Source organism: Macaca mulatta, chromosome 2, assembly GCF_049350105.2.
Source record: "Macaca mulatta isolate MMU2019108-1 chromosome 2, T2T-MMU8v2.0, whole genome shotgun sequence".
NCBI classification, from domain to species: Eukaryota; Metazoa; Chordata; class Mammalia; order Primates; family Cercopithecidae; genus Macaca; species Macaca mulatta.
Genome location: NC_133407.1, coordinates 114,835,750 through 114,853,054, shown reverse-complemented (window position 1 = coordinate 114,853,054; position 17,305 = coordinate 114,835,750). Strand labels below are relative to the sequence as shown.

The 17,305-nt window shown below is 47.7% G+C and overlaps 1 protein-coding gene across 2 annotated transcripts in view; it reads right to left on the bottom strand.

Moving 5' to 3' along the window:
- Positions 1-17,305, bottom strand: part of DOCK3 (dedicator of cytokinesis 3) — a 698,449-nt gene that overhangs the window by 2,197 nt on the left and 678,947 nt on the right. The window contains exons 50-53 of one of the 2 annotated variants that reach the window (XM_077992951.1): positions 6,395-6,513; positions 5,149-5,236; positions 1,081-1,203; positions 446-528 (exon numbers count right to left, since the gene is read on the bottom strand). In XM_077992951.1, coding sequence (XP_077849077.1) covers positions 446-528; positions 1,081-1,203; positions 5,149-5,236; positions 6,395-6,513 — 413 coding nt within the window. The remainder of the gene's footprint in view (positions 1-445; positions 529-1,080; positions 1,204-5,148; positions 5,237-6,394; positions 6,514-17,305) is intronic. The other variant, XM_015130827.3, reaches the window with a different exon arrangement.

The following is a 17,305-nucleotide window of genomic DNA, read 5'->3' as shown; positions in this document are numbered from 1 at the left end:
TTCCAATTTGCAGACAAACTAACAGGTAGGAAATTTTACTCTCCTGAGTTTTTCATAAAGTTCTTTCTTTTACTGAATTCTAGTTTGAAATGCTCTCTGATCCACCACAGGAACGTTTGTTTAGCTAGCGAACTATGGTGTGTTGATACCTTGGTGCTGGCTGACAGCCCCCAGGTTTCCCAGTGCTCACTGCCCACACACTCTTGGAACTGTGTGGTGTTGTCTCCAGGACCCTCTGATCTCCCTGCCCCCATCACATTTGCTGCAGGACACAAGTGTGCAACTGCAGCTCAAGTGTGGCTCTGGCCACCCCCAGCTTCTGCCAGGCTGGGGAGAGAGGTGAAGGGGAGGGCTCCAGTTCCTCCTGTAGACCCCAAGGGTGGTTCTAGAGCAGACAAGATGACTCATCTCACAGCCTGGTGGGGCTGCCGCTTCAGTACATTACCTTGCGCAGGGTCCGGGCAGGGAGGGCTGGGGGGGTATCACCCAGAGGGTGGTGGAAGGCGTCAAAGTGTAGGGAGTAATGACCTGCAAAGGGAACAGAACCAGAGCCTCAGCTGGGGGCGCTGCACAGGCTTCATGCCAGCACCATCTTGCTGGGCCAACTGGGCAGGCATGAGAAGAGTCCCCCGGGGACCCCTCAGCATTGAGGGCTATGGATAAACCTCTCTTTACACTGGCCTTCTCCAAAACACAGGCTGCTGGGGTAGAAGAAACCCACTCCACACAGGAAGTCAGAAAAGTTGAGTGCTTCAGAGTCTGTGGAACAGGCCTCAGGCAGCGGCAGCTGTAGCCGACTGCTAGGCGATGAAACAGTCTGGTGAGAAGTGTGCCTGGCAAAGTCAATTCCATTGTCTTCAGCCTTCTAGTTGGGATGGCCTTCCTGAGCTAACCTGCTGTACTCAGAAACCTCACTGACCCCAAAGCCCAGCAGGATCCTTCCTGTGGTGGGGGTGTTTTTGCTTTGGCTGAGTCGGCCCAGAGAATGGCCAATCTTCTCAGCTTAGATGGTTGTTGCTGTGGCCCTTGAGCAGAGTCTGAGACCAGGGACTATTGGGGACCCGCTGGAGGTCTTCTTACCATGCAGCAGGCTTCGGGGAGGCACTGGGGGGGCCAGGATGCGCCCCATATGGGCAGACAGGAAGGGCTGGGCCTCTTGGGCTCCGCTATCCAGACTCCAGCTGCTGGGGGCTGCTGGCACAGCTGAAGGGTGGAAACAGATGGCATGAAGGGAGGTTACTTCTTGAGCCACCCTTTGGGAGAAGTACAGCCTGTGGCTTCTCCAGTGTGCACCATGTATCCAGCACACGTGTGGGGCATGCCAGCACCTGGAACTAAAAACACTGGCCTTGGCCGGGCGCGGTGGCTCAAGCCTGTAATCCCAGCACTTTGGGAGGCCAAGACGGGCGGATCACGAGGTCAGGAGATCGAGACCATCCTGGCTAACACGGTGAAACCCTGTCTCTACTAAAAATACAAAAAAAAAACTAGCCGGGCGAGGTGGCGGGCGCCTGTAGTCCCAGCTGCTCGGGAGGCTGAGGCAGGAGAATGGCGTGAACCCGGGAGGCGGAGCTTGCAGTGAGCGGAGATCTGGCCACTGCACTCCAGCCTGGGCGACAGAGCAAGACTCTGTCTCAAAAAAAAAAAAAAAAAAATATATATATATATATATATATATATATATAAAAAATAAAATCACTGGCCAAGCAAGGCACTGTGGCCCACAGGGGAGACTGCCCAGGGATTGAAGCTGCTTAAGAGGAGGGCAACAGAGTGAGCTTATATCTAAAGAGTATTCAGGATGAGACAGCTGAATGTGCAGCAAGGAGTGAACAGCTGCAGCCTCTGGGATCCGCCAGGAGGAGAAGAGAAAACAGGACAGAAGAGTAGAGATGAGAATGAGAGAATATAGAGAGAACACAGGACATAGAGCTCCTTGCCAAAGTCTAGAGTCAGCTCTCCTACTGCCCAGGCTCAGTAGGAAAAGCAGGGAGCAAAGACAGGTACCTGTTGGAAGAAACTGCAGCCCAGATTCAGCTGGACTCACTGCTTCCTAACAGGAGGAGGGAGGGCTGTGGAGCCCATGAGTGCCCTTTGGCATCTAGAGAACCCCAGTTCCTAGCACCCACGTGCCATGGATGCAGGGTGCAGTGGGCCCAGGATAAAGGGAAGCACAGAGTGCCCTTCTGTGTTAAAGAAGGAGTCTACTGCCAGAATACTGTCCCCTCAGCCACAGTTGGAATGACAGACTTTTCAGGAGGAGAGAGGAATGATGGCTGGACCTTGGGGTCTGAGGGTGCCACTCTGCAGAAGCAGCAGTGGACATGTGAATTCTCTTGGCCAGCTCCTCCTAGAGAACAAATACCAGCAAAAAGAAATATGTCCTTTCTCTGTTGGAGCCAGGCAACTCCACTCTCCCCTTTGGGCTATTAGCAGCAGAGAAGCAGCTCACAATCCAGGTGCTGTTACTGAATTTGTTCTCAGGCCGTAGTAGCTACATTGAGCCTGAGGTTTGGATTCTTCCTGGTCTAGACACAGAGAGGGGAATTTCAGGGCCTAATGGGAGCTGAGAAGCTTTGGAAGGGAAGGAACTAGAGTCTGTCCTTTGAAAAGGATGTGGCCAGAAGGGCTGGGCCCCCTCAGCTCTCCAGGGATAAGATTGTGACATCCATCCATCATCATCATCTTCCTCATTGCTCAGGAACTGGTGTGGGCTTGCAGAACACAGGGTAAAACTCCACTGTCTAAACAGCCTCAGTTCTGAGAACTGCCCAGTCTCCTGGTATTGTTGATTGCTGGTGGCAGGAAGGAGGGGTGTGCCAACGATTGAGTTGCAGGCAAGACACTTAGCTGTTGCCTGAAAGGAGGAAATAATTCTGCATCTAATGAGCATCAGATGGCTTTCACCAAATAGCCTCCTCAGAGAGCCTGAGCCATCCCAAGAACAGGCCCACTCACCCACACTCTCTACAAGATGCAGCATGAGCTTCTTGGTGCTAAGGCTCCCTGCACCTTCCCCTCTCTGCCAAAAAAAGCACCTTCTCCATAAAAAGCCACCAAAGAAGTATCAGGGAATAGGAAGCTTGGAAATGGGTCTGGGCAGCTTCCCTAAAGGGGTTCGGACAGCCCAGGATCTCAGATGCACACCTAGCCCTGGAAGAATTAAGGGGTGCAGATGTTCACCCACAATGGCTCAAAGGAGCTCTAGGCCAGGAAGGCTATGGGAGAAGAAAGCTGACAGGGCTGTAATGGTTTACAAAAGGGTGCCTGCCTGAGTGACTCCACGTAAACCAGAAACCATCAAGTTTGCCCTGCAGCCTGATGTCTATGAGCAGTGGGGCCAGTAGACCTTTGTCGTGTAGCACATGTGCACTGGGGCTAGAGGGAAGGCTAATATAGAATGACTTATCGTAGGAAAAGAGGGGTGATCCCAACTGTATCCTGTCGCCTCCCTCCCTCACCATTAACAACTGTCCAGCACTGGCCTGAGGCCGCCAGTGCATAGCCCATGGTCCTGAGGGCAGGCTCGCCTGATCTGGGAGTCACTGCGTGGCAAAAAGAGATACCTGTGAGAGATGTAGTCCTCATGGGACTCAGAACCCTGACTGACAAGAGAATGATGACAAGTATGTACAGTTCCTGCCCTGGAGGATCCAGGTAGAGACTTAGGGAGCTACACTCCAGCCTGTGTGTTGCCACTGGGCAAATGTCTGATTAGCTGCCCTCTAAATGCTGGCCTTGTAGTATGGATATGCTTGCTCTGGGCTCACCTCTGTTCTGAGACAACCCTCCTTTCCTTCCACACCTAGTAGTGGGCATGTCCAGCTCCTTGATGTAGTCTGGCCTTGGCCTGAGGCCTGAAGCGCTAATGTATCTGGTTGGGGTAGGGTCCTGGTCTGGCCAACAGCACCTGTTTGAGCTCTAAGCCCATCTAGACTCTTGGCTACTTCTGACGTTGCTCTGCATCTCAGCTGAAGAAATGCCACTGTGGATTCTGGCCCTCCAGGCGAAAAGCGCACTCTGTTTTGGGTCACAGGTGCAGAAGTCCAAGAAGCTGCATGTTTTCGGGATATGCGACCTTGAAGCTATGAAGGCATCTTCAGCCAGTCTCCAGGCCCTTTGTGGTGGGGCACCCAGCTTCAGTGCCCATCAGTTTTTTGTCTCTTTAAAGAGGACACAGAGGTATGTCCTCCATGATGAGCAAAGGCAGAGCATAACAGTGGGGACAGCACATAGCACTCGATGAACAGGTACGATGATAACGGGATGATGACAGCTTTGGAGGGACATGTTCTGATGGAATAGGGGATGATAGGTTGTATTGGTGGGAACTGAATGTGCCCTAAACTCCAATAGATGGAACAGCTAGGCAGAGAACCTGTGAGGAGAGGGGTGGATATGAGGCCAGGTTCTGGGTGGCAGGAAGGCTCTGCACTTAGTATTACTCTCTGTTAAAATTAACTCAGATCTCTGTGTCATGAGGTCTGAGTCTGCTTCTTTCATCAGCTTGCAGAAGCAGAACACAGGGTAAAATGCCCACTCTCTAAACAGCCACAGGTCTAAGGAGGATTGCTCAGTCTCACAGTATGGTTGGTGGCCTGGCAATAAAAGATGAATTCACAGCAGCTGCTGGCCACAGGAGGACTGGACTCCTTTGGGGCACCCTGGGCTTCACTTGGAGAAGCCTGTCTGGGAAATAGCATGTCTTTCCCCTTCCTCTTGGGGCTTGTTTCGCCATGGCCTATTCTGAGCTCCAAGGAAAGATCCCTGAGGGCCCAAGCTGAGAGGGACCAAAGGGGCCACAAGGCCTGCTGAATTCTGCGGGTGGTTGGGAGGAGTCTAGGGAAGTAGTTGTCTACAGTTCGCACACACAAGCCCAAGTTTCCATAAAGGTGGGCTCAGGGCAGGAGGCAGCTGGGGCCTCTTTGAGGGTAGCCCCTGGGGAAGGAGGGATACAGGATATAAACCTTAGCATCAAGCCAGACATGGGTTAAATAGTGAGCACAAGAATTGGTCAGAATTCTGGACAGACAGACAGACCTGAGTGTTGAAGTATGGCTTAGCCCTGGCCAGCTGGTACTCAGGGACAAGAGTCAGACACTCACGATGGGGACAGACATGGGGGGAAGGCCACCTGGGGAACAATACCTTTTTCAGCCACAGACAGATTGGGATCACTGCAAGGTTTGCAGGCTCCGACCACTTGCTGGAACAGGGCTCGCTGGAAATTTGGCGGCTGAAGGAAGGAGATAAACATTATAGAGAGTGAAAACAACCAGTTATATCTTGGGAGGCAGTGTTGTGGGCCACAAGAGACAGGGCATTACAAGATCAGACAGGGAAAACAAAGCAGTGGTACAGCTCACACTTGAGATATACTGAGACCTCCTGGCCAGCCCCAGGAAAGACTGTCCAGGATGTCTGGTTCTCATTGCTTCTATACACAATATTTGCGATATCATCCTCCAGTATCTGGCTGGGACCCAGGTTGTCTTATGTAGGGCCCAAGAAACAGAACATAGCTACCTGGGAGCATCTGTTTGCATCCTTTTGTCTGGCCAGAGAGATCCCCACTTCCCCATGAGCACTGACAGGTTTAGCCTCCTGGAGAGGCCCTGCACAGGCCCGTGTTAGCGCCGAAGGTAGAGGAAAGGACAGCATCAAGCCTAGCGTCACAGACAGGACTTGCTGTTTTGATGGGCAGCTGCCAAGCAAACCTCATCCCTCTAGCTGGCAGAGCCGATCAGGCACAGGGAGGTACCACTAAGAAACTCCTGGCATTCTGAGGCTAGGTAATGGTCACTGAGAGGTGACTTTTATGGAACCTGATAGAAGGGTGGGGGCAGACTGCCCAGGGGAGGGAGTTAATCCCTATAGCTTCTGGATCAAGGTCCCCAGGCAGAGCATTTGGAGAGTTGTGCAAATGGCATATAGAACAGCCCAGCAGGTAGTGAGGGACTTCAGCTGGATGGATGAATAAAAGAGGCAGACTTTGCTCCAGTGAGGATGCCACACAAATAGGGAGGAAGAACATCTTCCAGACCAATGTGTCCACCACTGCCTTCTCAGGACAGGCTGCAAAGAACCAATGACCTCCGCTAGACTGTTTAGGGATGAGGAGTCCAGGAATCTGGCGGGAAGGACAGATAGCTACATGAGCAGTGCTGGTTCCAGTGGTGGTTCCTGCCACCATTCTACTCACGCCTACACTCTGTCTGGATTGCTGGTCCTCAGGTTCACTGCACTCCACATCCAGGAGCCCAGCAGCCTTTTGAGGGATCTTACAGCGGAATGAGAGAGGCATGTAGAACAATGCAGAAGGCCCAGCAAATGCAAGGAGGGAAGCACAGGCTTCCCTTGGAGCAGAGGGCAGTCAGTGTGGTGGGTCTATTACCTGTCCGTTCTCCAGGATGGCTGCTGGATACATGGCACTGCTTGGGCGGTCCCGGTATGTGGGCAGCAACAACATCATTTCACGGGCATGGCGGTACTTATCTGGCAGAGAGGGAGAGCCTGTAACCAAGTGAGAACAATCAAGCACAGATGACAAGCCACAGATGGAGGGTCCAGCAGTCAAGCATCCTCAGGATTAGGGAACCAGGGTAGGTGTCCCTTGCAGTTAGGGTGAGGATGAACTCAGCAAGCACAGGAGGAATGAAGCAGAGCCTGGTTGTTAGATGGTGGCAGTGGCTGCACCTCATGTCCCAGCCAAGGTTGACATACGGCAGGCTGGTGAGATGCAGATCTGCTGACACAGCCCCCACCATGCTCAGAAGCAGAGGGTGAGGAGAGTTAAGAACTGGAGCAGGGTGGCTAGGGGCTCCCTGCATCCAGCACTATCAGGGAATGGGTGTGGCCTGTATGCTGGGCTCTCCTGGGGTCCAGGCATGGGAACAGGCCAGCTTGCAATGGAGACACTCACACAGAGACAGACACACTCAGATAACATAGCCACACTGTTATTACTTGACATACTGTGTCTTTACACACTTACCTTCTGACACCACTGGCCCTGTTCTCACCTGGCTCCCTACCGGCTTTTCTCAGAGGCTTCCCCCCCTCCAAATTCTAGGTACCCAGCGCCTGGCCTCTGCCTTCCTGCCAGTCCTACTGCAGCCCTAGAGCCAGGCTGGCTGGGGGCCAGGGCTCTGCACTCAGGTTGCTCTCTGGGGTTTTGCTCTGTGACACTTGCCCTTCCGTGAACTCAGGGTTCATGGAACTAATGTGGAAATTATGGGGCTTTAACCCAGGCTCTTTAGTTGACTTGATTCATGTTCTACTCCTGTGGGGTGCAGTGATTTTCCCTAGCCTGAGGGACTGTTATGGAGGCCACACCAAGCCACATGTGGTGTGACTCATCCCCATGGATTCAGGCCACAGCCATAGGTCCAGGAACTTGTCAACCCATGGTCCTTAAGAAGATCTTCCACAGAAGCAGCAAGAGTAACTTGCTGGCTTTCCTGGGGGAATGGGTAATTTGGAAGGCCCTCCAAATGTGCTCATTGTACCAGATACCAGCATATCCATGAGAAACCACTGGGGGAATCGGAGCCATCACAGGAGGATCAACTGGACCTCAAACCTCTGCCTGGCTCTTATGGTTGAAACCCCTGTCTGGGGTGTCATCTGAGTGAAGCTGGGTAGTTTAAACCAACCCATGGGCTCCAGCTGAATCTGCAGCTGGGGTCAATCTGCAGCTCCTAGAGGCTCTGTGTCTCTGGAACTCAGGGTCTCTGGGGCTTTCCCTTGAGTGTGCAGTGCCAGCACTGTCAGGACACAGCTAAAAATAAGTCTTCTTCAGCCAGCTTGCCACAGGAGTCCTTGAGAAATTCCTCTTGTATTCATGTCAGTCCAAGAAGATGAGACTAAAATACTTTGAAGAAGTCAGCTTAATAAATACCAGTAATGTAACTTTTTCCACAGTTGGTCTGAGTAATCCTGTTTGTAGAACCTCAGGGCTGGCTTTAAGACCCAGTCGTTAAAAAATGTTCTTTCACTTGTAAGAGAATGAATAAAGTATGATTTTTTTTTTTTTTTTTTTTTTTTTTTTTTTTTTTTTGAGACGGAGTCTCACGCTGTTGCCCAGGCTGGAGTGCAGTGGCGCGATCTCGGCTCACTGCAAGCTCCGCCTCCCGGGTTCCCGCCATTCTCCTGCCTCAGCCTCCTGAGTAGCTGGGACTACAGGCGCCCGCCACCACGCCCGGCTAATTTTTTGTATTTTTAGTAGAGACGGGGTTTCACTGTGGTCTCGATCTCCTGACCTTGTGATCCGCCCGCCTCGGCCTCCCAAAGTGCTGGGATTACAGGCTTGAGCCACCGCGCCCGGCCATAAAGTATGATTTTTAAAACTCAACCTGAATTGCTATTTTGTGATTTTACTGGTTTCTATGTTCTCTTTTAGAACCTGTACTCTTAGGCAACCTCAAGAAGATGGCTATGTAAAGAGAAATGGAAAAAGCACCTATTCTCACTGACTGATATAATGCTTTCCCAGCAAGAAACTCTCAGAATGCTTCCTGAGCCTTGCAGCCCACAGCTCTAGACAGGACTACTCTCTGTTCAGTATGCACAAAAAAACACAGCACTTTTAGACCAACTCAGTAACATCAAACCCATATCTAATGCCCATTCCACACCAAGCATGTGATTGGAACCTGGTATACTGTCTTGCTTAGGTTGTCTGTGATCTCTCACCTCATGGAGCTCACAGCTCATAAAGAAAGCCCCACATCTGCATACTCAATATGCTGATCTGTGTGAGGGGGTTAGGATGGAGATACAGAAGCCTGAAGGCTGTAGCCAGGGCTCAGGGGCTCTGCTGAAGATTCAGACTCTTGTTATGGTGGTCTCTCTGGCTATGGTGGCCACAAAGGGGTGCTCTGTGCCACCACTAAATTTTTTATCCGTACCACTTCACTTCCCTCCCCCTGCCCTCTGCCCTGGGCAGCCAATCCCATGGTAGGAGAAGGTGATGGTTACTTTTCATGAAAACATTTGAACACCACAAGGGTTTCTGTGTTCATGGGACTTCCAAATTATGTGAGTTGTAGTCTAGTAAACCCCAGTGTCAATGAATTACTTAAGGATTATTCAAAATCCCTGTTTCCTAGCTCCAATCAGCCTTTTGATCAGCAGGGGGAGCTGTCAACTCACAAGAGTTTAGACTGCCTTGCAGGCCATTCCTCTCTGACATCTCCAAAGCAACAGGAATCACAGCAGTGTCCATGGGTATGGCAAGGAAGGCCACTGGTCTCATGACCACTCTTGAGAGTGGGGAAAGTAACCCCAATGCAAAGGACTTCCCTCAAGATCACCTTTATGAAAGCTTTCCCCTCCCTGGTAATACCAAACACAAACCTCAAACAGAGTGGACTGTTTCCTCCCTTTTTAGCCCAGAGTGCATCTACATCTACTACATGCATTTGAAAGTATCAGTCTTTCTCTATGATGCCATGTCACACAGACCCTTCTATTTTGTCTCCCAGGGCCTAACACCGTGCTTGACAGATGTAGGACCTGCACCTTTCTCCAGATGAGCCTGCACACGGATTGTATGGAAGTTGTGGTCTAGAAGGGACTTCCTTTCTTTCTTACTTCCTCTGATCTTGTCACTATTCTCTTTGGGCCCAGTTCTAGTTAACCATTTTGCTTATTTTTGCACTTAATATTTACCCCCAAAAGGGAAGGGGCTTCTCTCAGCCTTCCTTCCGGAGTTTGGCCATTGTGACAGCTCCTCTCCAAAAATGGTGACCATCAACGCCTTCCCTCCCAAAACACACACGCCATTCCTTACAACATGAGGTGTAATCTCATTCCCCTCTCTGGTATCTGGGTTGACATTAGTGACTTGACGAGACAATAGAAACATGGGGACTTCCTGGGACATCCAAGGCTGGGTAAAAAGGAGCCTTGAGGCTTCTTCCTGGGTCTCTTGGAATGCTTTCTCTGGGGATAATCAGCTGCCATGCTGTGAGAAGTCTAAGTCACATGGAAAGGTCATATGTAGGGGCTCAAGTTGACAGCCCCAGCTGCACCCCCAGCTGACCACCAGCATCAATTGTCAGCCACGTATGTGAGCCATCTCGAATATCCAGCCCAGCTGAGCCTTTAGATGATTCCAGCCAGTGACATCTGACTCCAAGTGAGAATTGCTCAGTGAGCCCTGTAAACCCACAGAATAAGAGATGATAATAGATTGTTTTCAGAAGTTTTGGGGGTGGTTTATTATGCAGCAACAGATAACCAAGTCATTTGAAGTAAAAAGGAGTTATTTCCAAACAAGGAGAAGATAATTTCTCTCTATTCAGCACTGACGTAGTGCACCACCTGCCCCTAAGGCAAGAGCCATGCAGATTCCTCACGAGCATTCAGTAAAAGCTTGATAAGTGAATAAATCAGTCAATAGCTGGAAGGAAAAGGTGGTAACCGCCAGCCTGTGAGGTCCCCAACAGCAGGGCCTGCTTATTCCTCCTCTTTCTTCTTTTCAGGACACTGAGTATCTGAAACAGCCTAGAGGAAGTGTCTGACCAATGTCAGAGTGTAATTGAGTTCAAATGTTCATCCTTGGTTGCCTTCTGTGTTTATCAGTCATCATGATTCAGAGATCTGTCCTCAGCAAGAATACCAGATAAAGTCTTAGATATGTCTGAGCATATCTTAGATATGCTTTAGGTTAGGGAAAAAAACAAAACCAGAGGGATTACAAAATCTGTTTCTGCAGCTCTGTTCAGGACTATTTACCTGAAGATACTGTAAATGCCAACCTCAACTGTGGCATTCATCGCTCAGGGTTTCTTTTTATTCCCAAGGCTGTCTTTCAATGTGCCTTCTTCATAACACGTATCACTGCTCCTTCTCTATGTCTGCAGCCTTCACATACTGACAAATCTTCAGCATGCACCAATCTTTTGGTTCATTTGTCCTATTTAGTACTAGAAATGTCTGCTTTCAAATGCTGGCTCCCCTTTTCTGACTTCAGAGTCCATGCTAGGGAGGCAATATGGGCAGTGGAATGGGCATGAGAGTGAGGGCTGGTGAGTGAAAGATTTGTGAACCAAACTTAGCTTGGCCATGAACTGGCTAGGTGGCCTTAATCCCCTTGCCCTGGAAATTAGGGCTTGGTCTGAATACTTCAGGTGGAAGTCTGACTGCCTGCTGCAACCTTACTCCACTTCCCTCTACAATCCGCCAAGGCTTTTCCCAGGTGGTCACTGCATCTTTTCACTGTGCCACATGGCCATCACTCCTACTGTGGGCTTCTCTCCATCACTCCCAGTTGTGGGCTTCATGGGTTTCTGTGCTTTGGAGAGCTTCTTTCCTTAACGACTTCTCATGTCATAAATTTGTACTGTTACACCATTCAGACGTAGATTTGGTCTTTTCACATAGTCCCATATTTCTTGGAGGCTTTGTTCGTTTCTTTTTACTCTTTTTTCTCTAAACTTCTCTTCTCGCTTCATTTCATTCATTTGATCTTCAATCACTGATACCCTTTCTTCCAGTTGATCAAATCGGCTACTGAAGCTTGTGCATGCATCACGTAGTTCTCGTGCCATGGTTTTCAGCTCCATCAGGTCATTTAAGGACTTCTCTACACTGCTTATTCTAGTTAGCCATTCATCTACTCTTTTTTCAAGGTTTTTAGCTTCTTTGCGATGGGTTCGAACATCCTCCTTTAGCTGAGAGAAGTTTGTTATTACTGATCGTCTAAGCCTCCTTCTCTCAACTCGTCAAAGTCATTCTCCGTCCAGCTTTGTTCCATTGCTGGCAAGGAGCTGCATTCCTCTGGAGGAGAAGAGGTGCTCTGATTTTTAGAATTTTCAGCTTTTCTGCTCTGGTTTCTCCCCATCTTTGTGGTTTTATCTACCTTTGGTCTTTGATGATGGTGATGTACAGATGGGGTTTTGGTATGGATGTCCTTTCTATTTGTTAGTTTTCCTTCTAACAGTCAGGACCCTCAGGTGCAGGTCTATTGGAGTTTGCTGGAGGTCCACTCCAGACCCGGTTTGCCCGGGTATCACCAGTGGAGGCTGCAGAACAGCAAATGTTGCTGTCTGATCCCTCCTCTGGAAGATTTGTCTCAGAGGGGCACCCTGCCTTATGAGGTGTCAGTTGCCGAATACTGGGAGATGCCTCCCAGTTAGACTACTCGGGGGTCAAGGACCCACTTGAGGAGGCAGTCTGTCCATTCTCAGATCTCAAACTCCATGCTGGGAGAACCACTGCTCTCTTCAAAGCTGTCAGACAGGGATGTTTAATTCTGCAGAAGTTTCTGCTGCCTTTTGTTCAGCTATGCTCTGCCCCTAGAGGTGGAGTCTACAGAGGCAGGCAGGCCTCCTTGAGCTGCGGTGGGTTCCACCCAGTTTGAGCTTCCCAGCCACTTTGTTTACCTACTTAAGCCTCAGCAATGGCGGACACCCCTCCCCCAGCCTCGCTGCCACCTCGCAGTTTGCTCTCAGACTGCTGAGACAGAGGTAAGTGAGGCTCCACAGGCGTGGGATCCTCCGAGCCAGGCGCGGGATATAATCTCCTGGTGTGCCGTTTGCTAAGGCCATCGGGAAAGCGCAGTATTAGGGTGGGAGTGTCCTGATTTTCCAGGTACCATCTGTCATGGCTTCCCTTTGCTAGGAAAGGGAATTCCCTGACCCCTTGCGCTTCCCGGGTGAGGCGATGTCCCGCCCTGCTCCGTGGGCTGCACCCGCTGTCTGACAAGCCCTTGTGAGATGAACCCGGTACCTCAGTTGGAAATGCAGAAATCACCTGTTTTCTGTGTCACTCACGCTGGGAGCTGCAGACTGGAGCTGCTCCTATTCGTGACGGGGAGAATGGAACCAAGTTGGAAAACACTCTTCAGGATATTATCCAGAAGAACTTCCCGAATCTAGCGAGGCAGGCCAACATTCAAATTCAGGAAATACAGAGAATGCCACAAAGATACTCCTCGAGAACAGCAACTCCAAGACACATAATTGCCAGATTCACCAAAGTTGCAATGAAGGGAAAAATGTTAAGGGCAGCCAGAGAGAAAGGTCGGGTTACCCACAAAGGAAAGCCCATCAGACTAACAGTGGATCTCTCGGCAGAAACTCTACAAGCCAGAAGAGAGTGGGGGCCAATATTCAACATTCTTAAAGAATTTTCAACCCAGAATTTCATATCCAGCCAAATTAAGCTTCATAAGTGAAGGAGAAATAAAATCCTTTACAGACAAACAAATGCTAAGAGATTCTGTCACCACCAGGCCTGCCTTACAAGAGCTCCTGAAGGAAGCACTAGACATGGAAAGGAACAACCGGTACCAACCACTGCAAAAACATGCCAAATTGTAAAGACCATGGATGCTAGGAATAAACTGCATCAACTAATGAGCAAAATAACCAGTTAACATCATAATGACAGGATCAAATTCACACATAACAATATTAACCTTAAATGTAAATGGGCTAAATGCTCCAATTATAAGACACAGACTGGCAAGTTGGATAAAGAGTCAAGACCCATCAGTGTGCTGTATTCAGGAGACCCATCTCGCATACAGAGACACACATAGGCTCAAAATAAAGGGATAGAGGAAGATCTACCAAGCAAATGGAAAACAAAAAAAGCAGGGGTTGCAATCCTAATCTCTGATAAAACAGACTTTAAACCAACAAAGATCAAAAGAGACAAAGAAGGCCATTACATAATGGTAAAGGGATCAATTCAAACAAGAAGAGTTAACTATCCTAAATATACATGCACCCAACACAGGAGCACCCAGATTCATAAAGCAAGTCCTTGGAGACCTACAAAGAGACTTAGACTCCCCCACAATAATAATGGGAGACTTTAACACCCCACTGTCAACATTAGACAGATCAACGAGACAGAAAGTTAACAAGGATATCCAGGAATTGAACTCAACTCTGCACCAAGCGGATCTAATACACATCTACAGAACTCTCCATCCCAAATCAACAGAATATACATTCTTCTCAGCACCACATCACACTTATTCCAAAATTGACCACATAGTTGGAAGTAAAGCACTCCTCAGCAAATGTAAAGAACAAAAATTATAACAAACTCTTTCTCAGACCACAGTGCAATCAAACTAGAACTCAGGATTAAGACACTCACTAAAAACTGCTCAACTACATGGAAACTGAACAACCTGCTCCTGAATGACTACTGGGTACACAATGAAATGAAGGCAGAAATAAAGATGTTCTTTGAAACCAGTGAGAACAAAGACACAACATACCAGAATCTCTGGGACACATTTAAAGCAGTATGTAGAGGGAAATTTAGAGCACTAAATCCCCACAAGAGAAAGTAGGAAAGACCTAAAATTGACACCCTAATATCACAATTAAAAGAACTAGAGAAGCAAGAGCAAACACTTCAAAAGCTAGCAGAAGGCAATAAATAACTAAGATCAGAACAGAACTGAAGGAGATAGAGACACACACACACACACAAAAAAAAAAAAAAAATCAATGAATCCAGGAGCTGGTTTTTTTGAGAAGATCAACAAAATTGATAGACCGCTAGCAACACCAATAAAGAAGACAGAAGAATCAAATCGATGCAATAAAAAATGATAAAGGGGATCACCACCGATCTCACAGAAATACAAACTACCATCAGAGAATACTATAAACACCTCTATGCAAATAAACTAGAAAATCTAGAGGAAATGGATAAATTCCTGGACACATACACCCTCCCAAGACTAAACCAGGAAGAAGCTGAATCCCTGAATAGACCAATAACAGGTTCTGAAATTAAGGCAATAATTAATAGCCTACCATCTAAAAAAAGTTCAGGACCAGATGGATTCACAGCCAAATTCTACCAGAGGTACAAAGAGGAGCTGGTACCATTCTTTCTGAAACTATTCCAATCAATAGAAAAGGAGGGAATCCTCCCTAACTCATTTTATGAGGCTAATATCATCCTGATACCAAAGCCTGGCAGAGACACAACAAAAAAAGATAACTTTAGACCAATATCTCTGATGAACATTGATGCAAAAATCCTCAGTGAAATACTGGCAAACTGAATCCAGCAGCACATCAAAAAGCTTATCCACCACGATCAAGTTGGCTTCATCCCTGGGATGCAAGGCTGGTTCAACATATGCAAATCAATTAACGTAATCCATCACATAAACAGAACCAAAGACAAAAACCACATGATTATCTCAATAGATGCAGAAAAGGACTTTGACAAAATTCAACAGTGCTTCATGCTAAAAACTCTCAATAAACTAGGTATTGATGGAACATATCTCAAAATAATAAGAGCTACTTATGACAAACCCACAGCCAATATCATACTGAATGGGCAAAAACTGGAAGCATTCCCTTTAAAAACTGGCACAAGACAGGGATGCCTTCTCTCACCACTCCTATTCAACATAGTGTTGGAAGTTCTGGCCAGGGCAATCAGGCAAGAGTAAGAAATAAAGGGTATTCAATCAGGAAAAGAGGAAGTCAAATTGTCCTGTTTGCAGATAACATGATTGTATATTTAGAAAACCCCATCGTCTCAGCCCAAAATCTCCTTAAGCTGATAAGCAACGTCAGTGAAGTCTCAGGATACAAAATCAATGTGCAAAAATCACAAGCCTTCCTATATACCAATAACAGACAAACGGAGAGCCAAATCATGAGTGAACTCCCATTCACAATTGCTTCAAAGATAATAAAATACCTAGGAATCCAACTAACAAGGGATGTGAAGGACCTCTTCAAGGAGAACTACAAATCACTGCTCAACGAAATAAAAGAGGACATAAACAAATGGAAGAACATTCCATGCTCATGGATAGGAAGAATCAATATCGTGAAAATGGCCATATTGCCCAAGGTAATTTATAGATTCAATGCCATCCCCATCAAGCTACCAATGACTTTTTTCACAGAATTGGGAAAAACTACTTTAAAGTTCATATGGAACCAAAAAAGAACCTGCACTGCCAAGGCAATCCTAAGGCAAAAGAACAAAGCTGGAGGCATCACACTACCTGACTTCAAACTATACTACAAGGCTACAGTATCCAAAACAGCATGGTACTGGTAACAAAACAGAGATATAGACCAATGGAACAGAATAGAGCCCTTGGAAATAGTACTGCACATCTACAACCATCTGATCTTTGACAAACCTGACAAAAACAAGAAATGGGCAAAGGATTCCCTATTTAATAAATGGTGCTGGGAAAACTGGTTAGCCATGTGTAGAAAGCTGAAACAGGATCCCTTCCTTATACCTTATACAAAAATTAATTCAAGATGGATTAAAGACTTAAATGTTAGACCTAAAACCATAAAATCCCTAGAAGAAAACCTAGGTAATACCATTCAGGACATAGGCATGGGCAAGGACTTCATGACTAGAACACCAAAAGCAACGGCAACAAAAGCCAAAATTGACAAATGGGATCTAATTCAACTAAAGAGCTTCTGCACAGCAAAAGAAACTACCATCAGAGTGAACAGGCAACCTACAGAATCGGAGAAAATTGTTACAATCTACCCATCTGACAAAGAGCTAGGATCCAGAATCTACAAAGAACTTAAACAAATTTATAAGAAAAAAAACAACCCCATCAAAAAGTGGGAAAAGGATATGAACAGACACTTCTCAAAACAAGACATTTATGCAGCGAACAGACACATGAAAAAATGCTCATCATCACTGGTCATCAGAGAAATGTAAATCAAAACCACAATGAGATACCATCTCACACCAGTTAGAATGGTGATCATTAAAAAGCCAGGAAACAACAGGTGCTGGAGAGGATGTGGAGAAATAGGAACACTTTTACACTGTTGGTGGGACTGTAAACTAGTTCAACCATTGTGGAAGACAGTGTGGCAATTCCTCAAGGATCTAGAACTAGAAATACCATTTGACCCAGCCATCCCATTACCAGGTATATACCCAAAGGATTATAAATCATGCTGCTATAAAGACACATGCACACATATGTTTATGGCAGCACTATCCACAATAGCAAAGACTTGGAACCAACCCAAATGTCCATCAATGATAGACTGGATTAAGAAAATGTGGGGGCGGAGCAAGATGGCCGAATAGGAGCAGCTCCAGTCTCCAACTCCCAGCGCGAGCGACAGAGAAGACCGGTGATTTCTGCATTTTCAACTGAGGTACTGGGTTCATCTCACTGGGGAGTGCCGGACGATCGGTGCTGGTCAGCTGCTGCAGCCCGACCAGCGAGAGCTGAAGCAGGGCGAGGCATTGCCTCACCTGGGAAGCGCAAGGGGGAAGGGAGTCCCTTTTCCCAGCCAGGGGAACT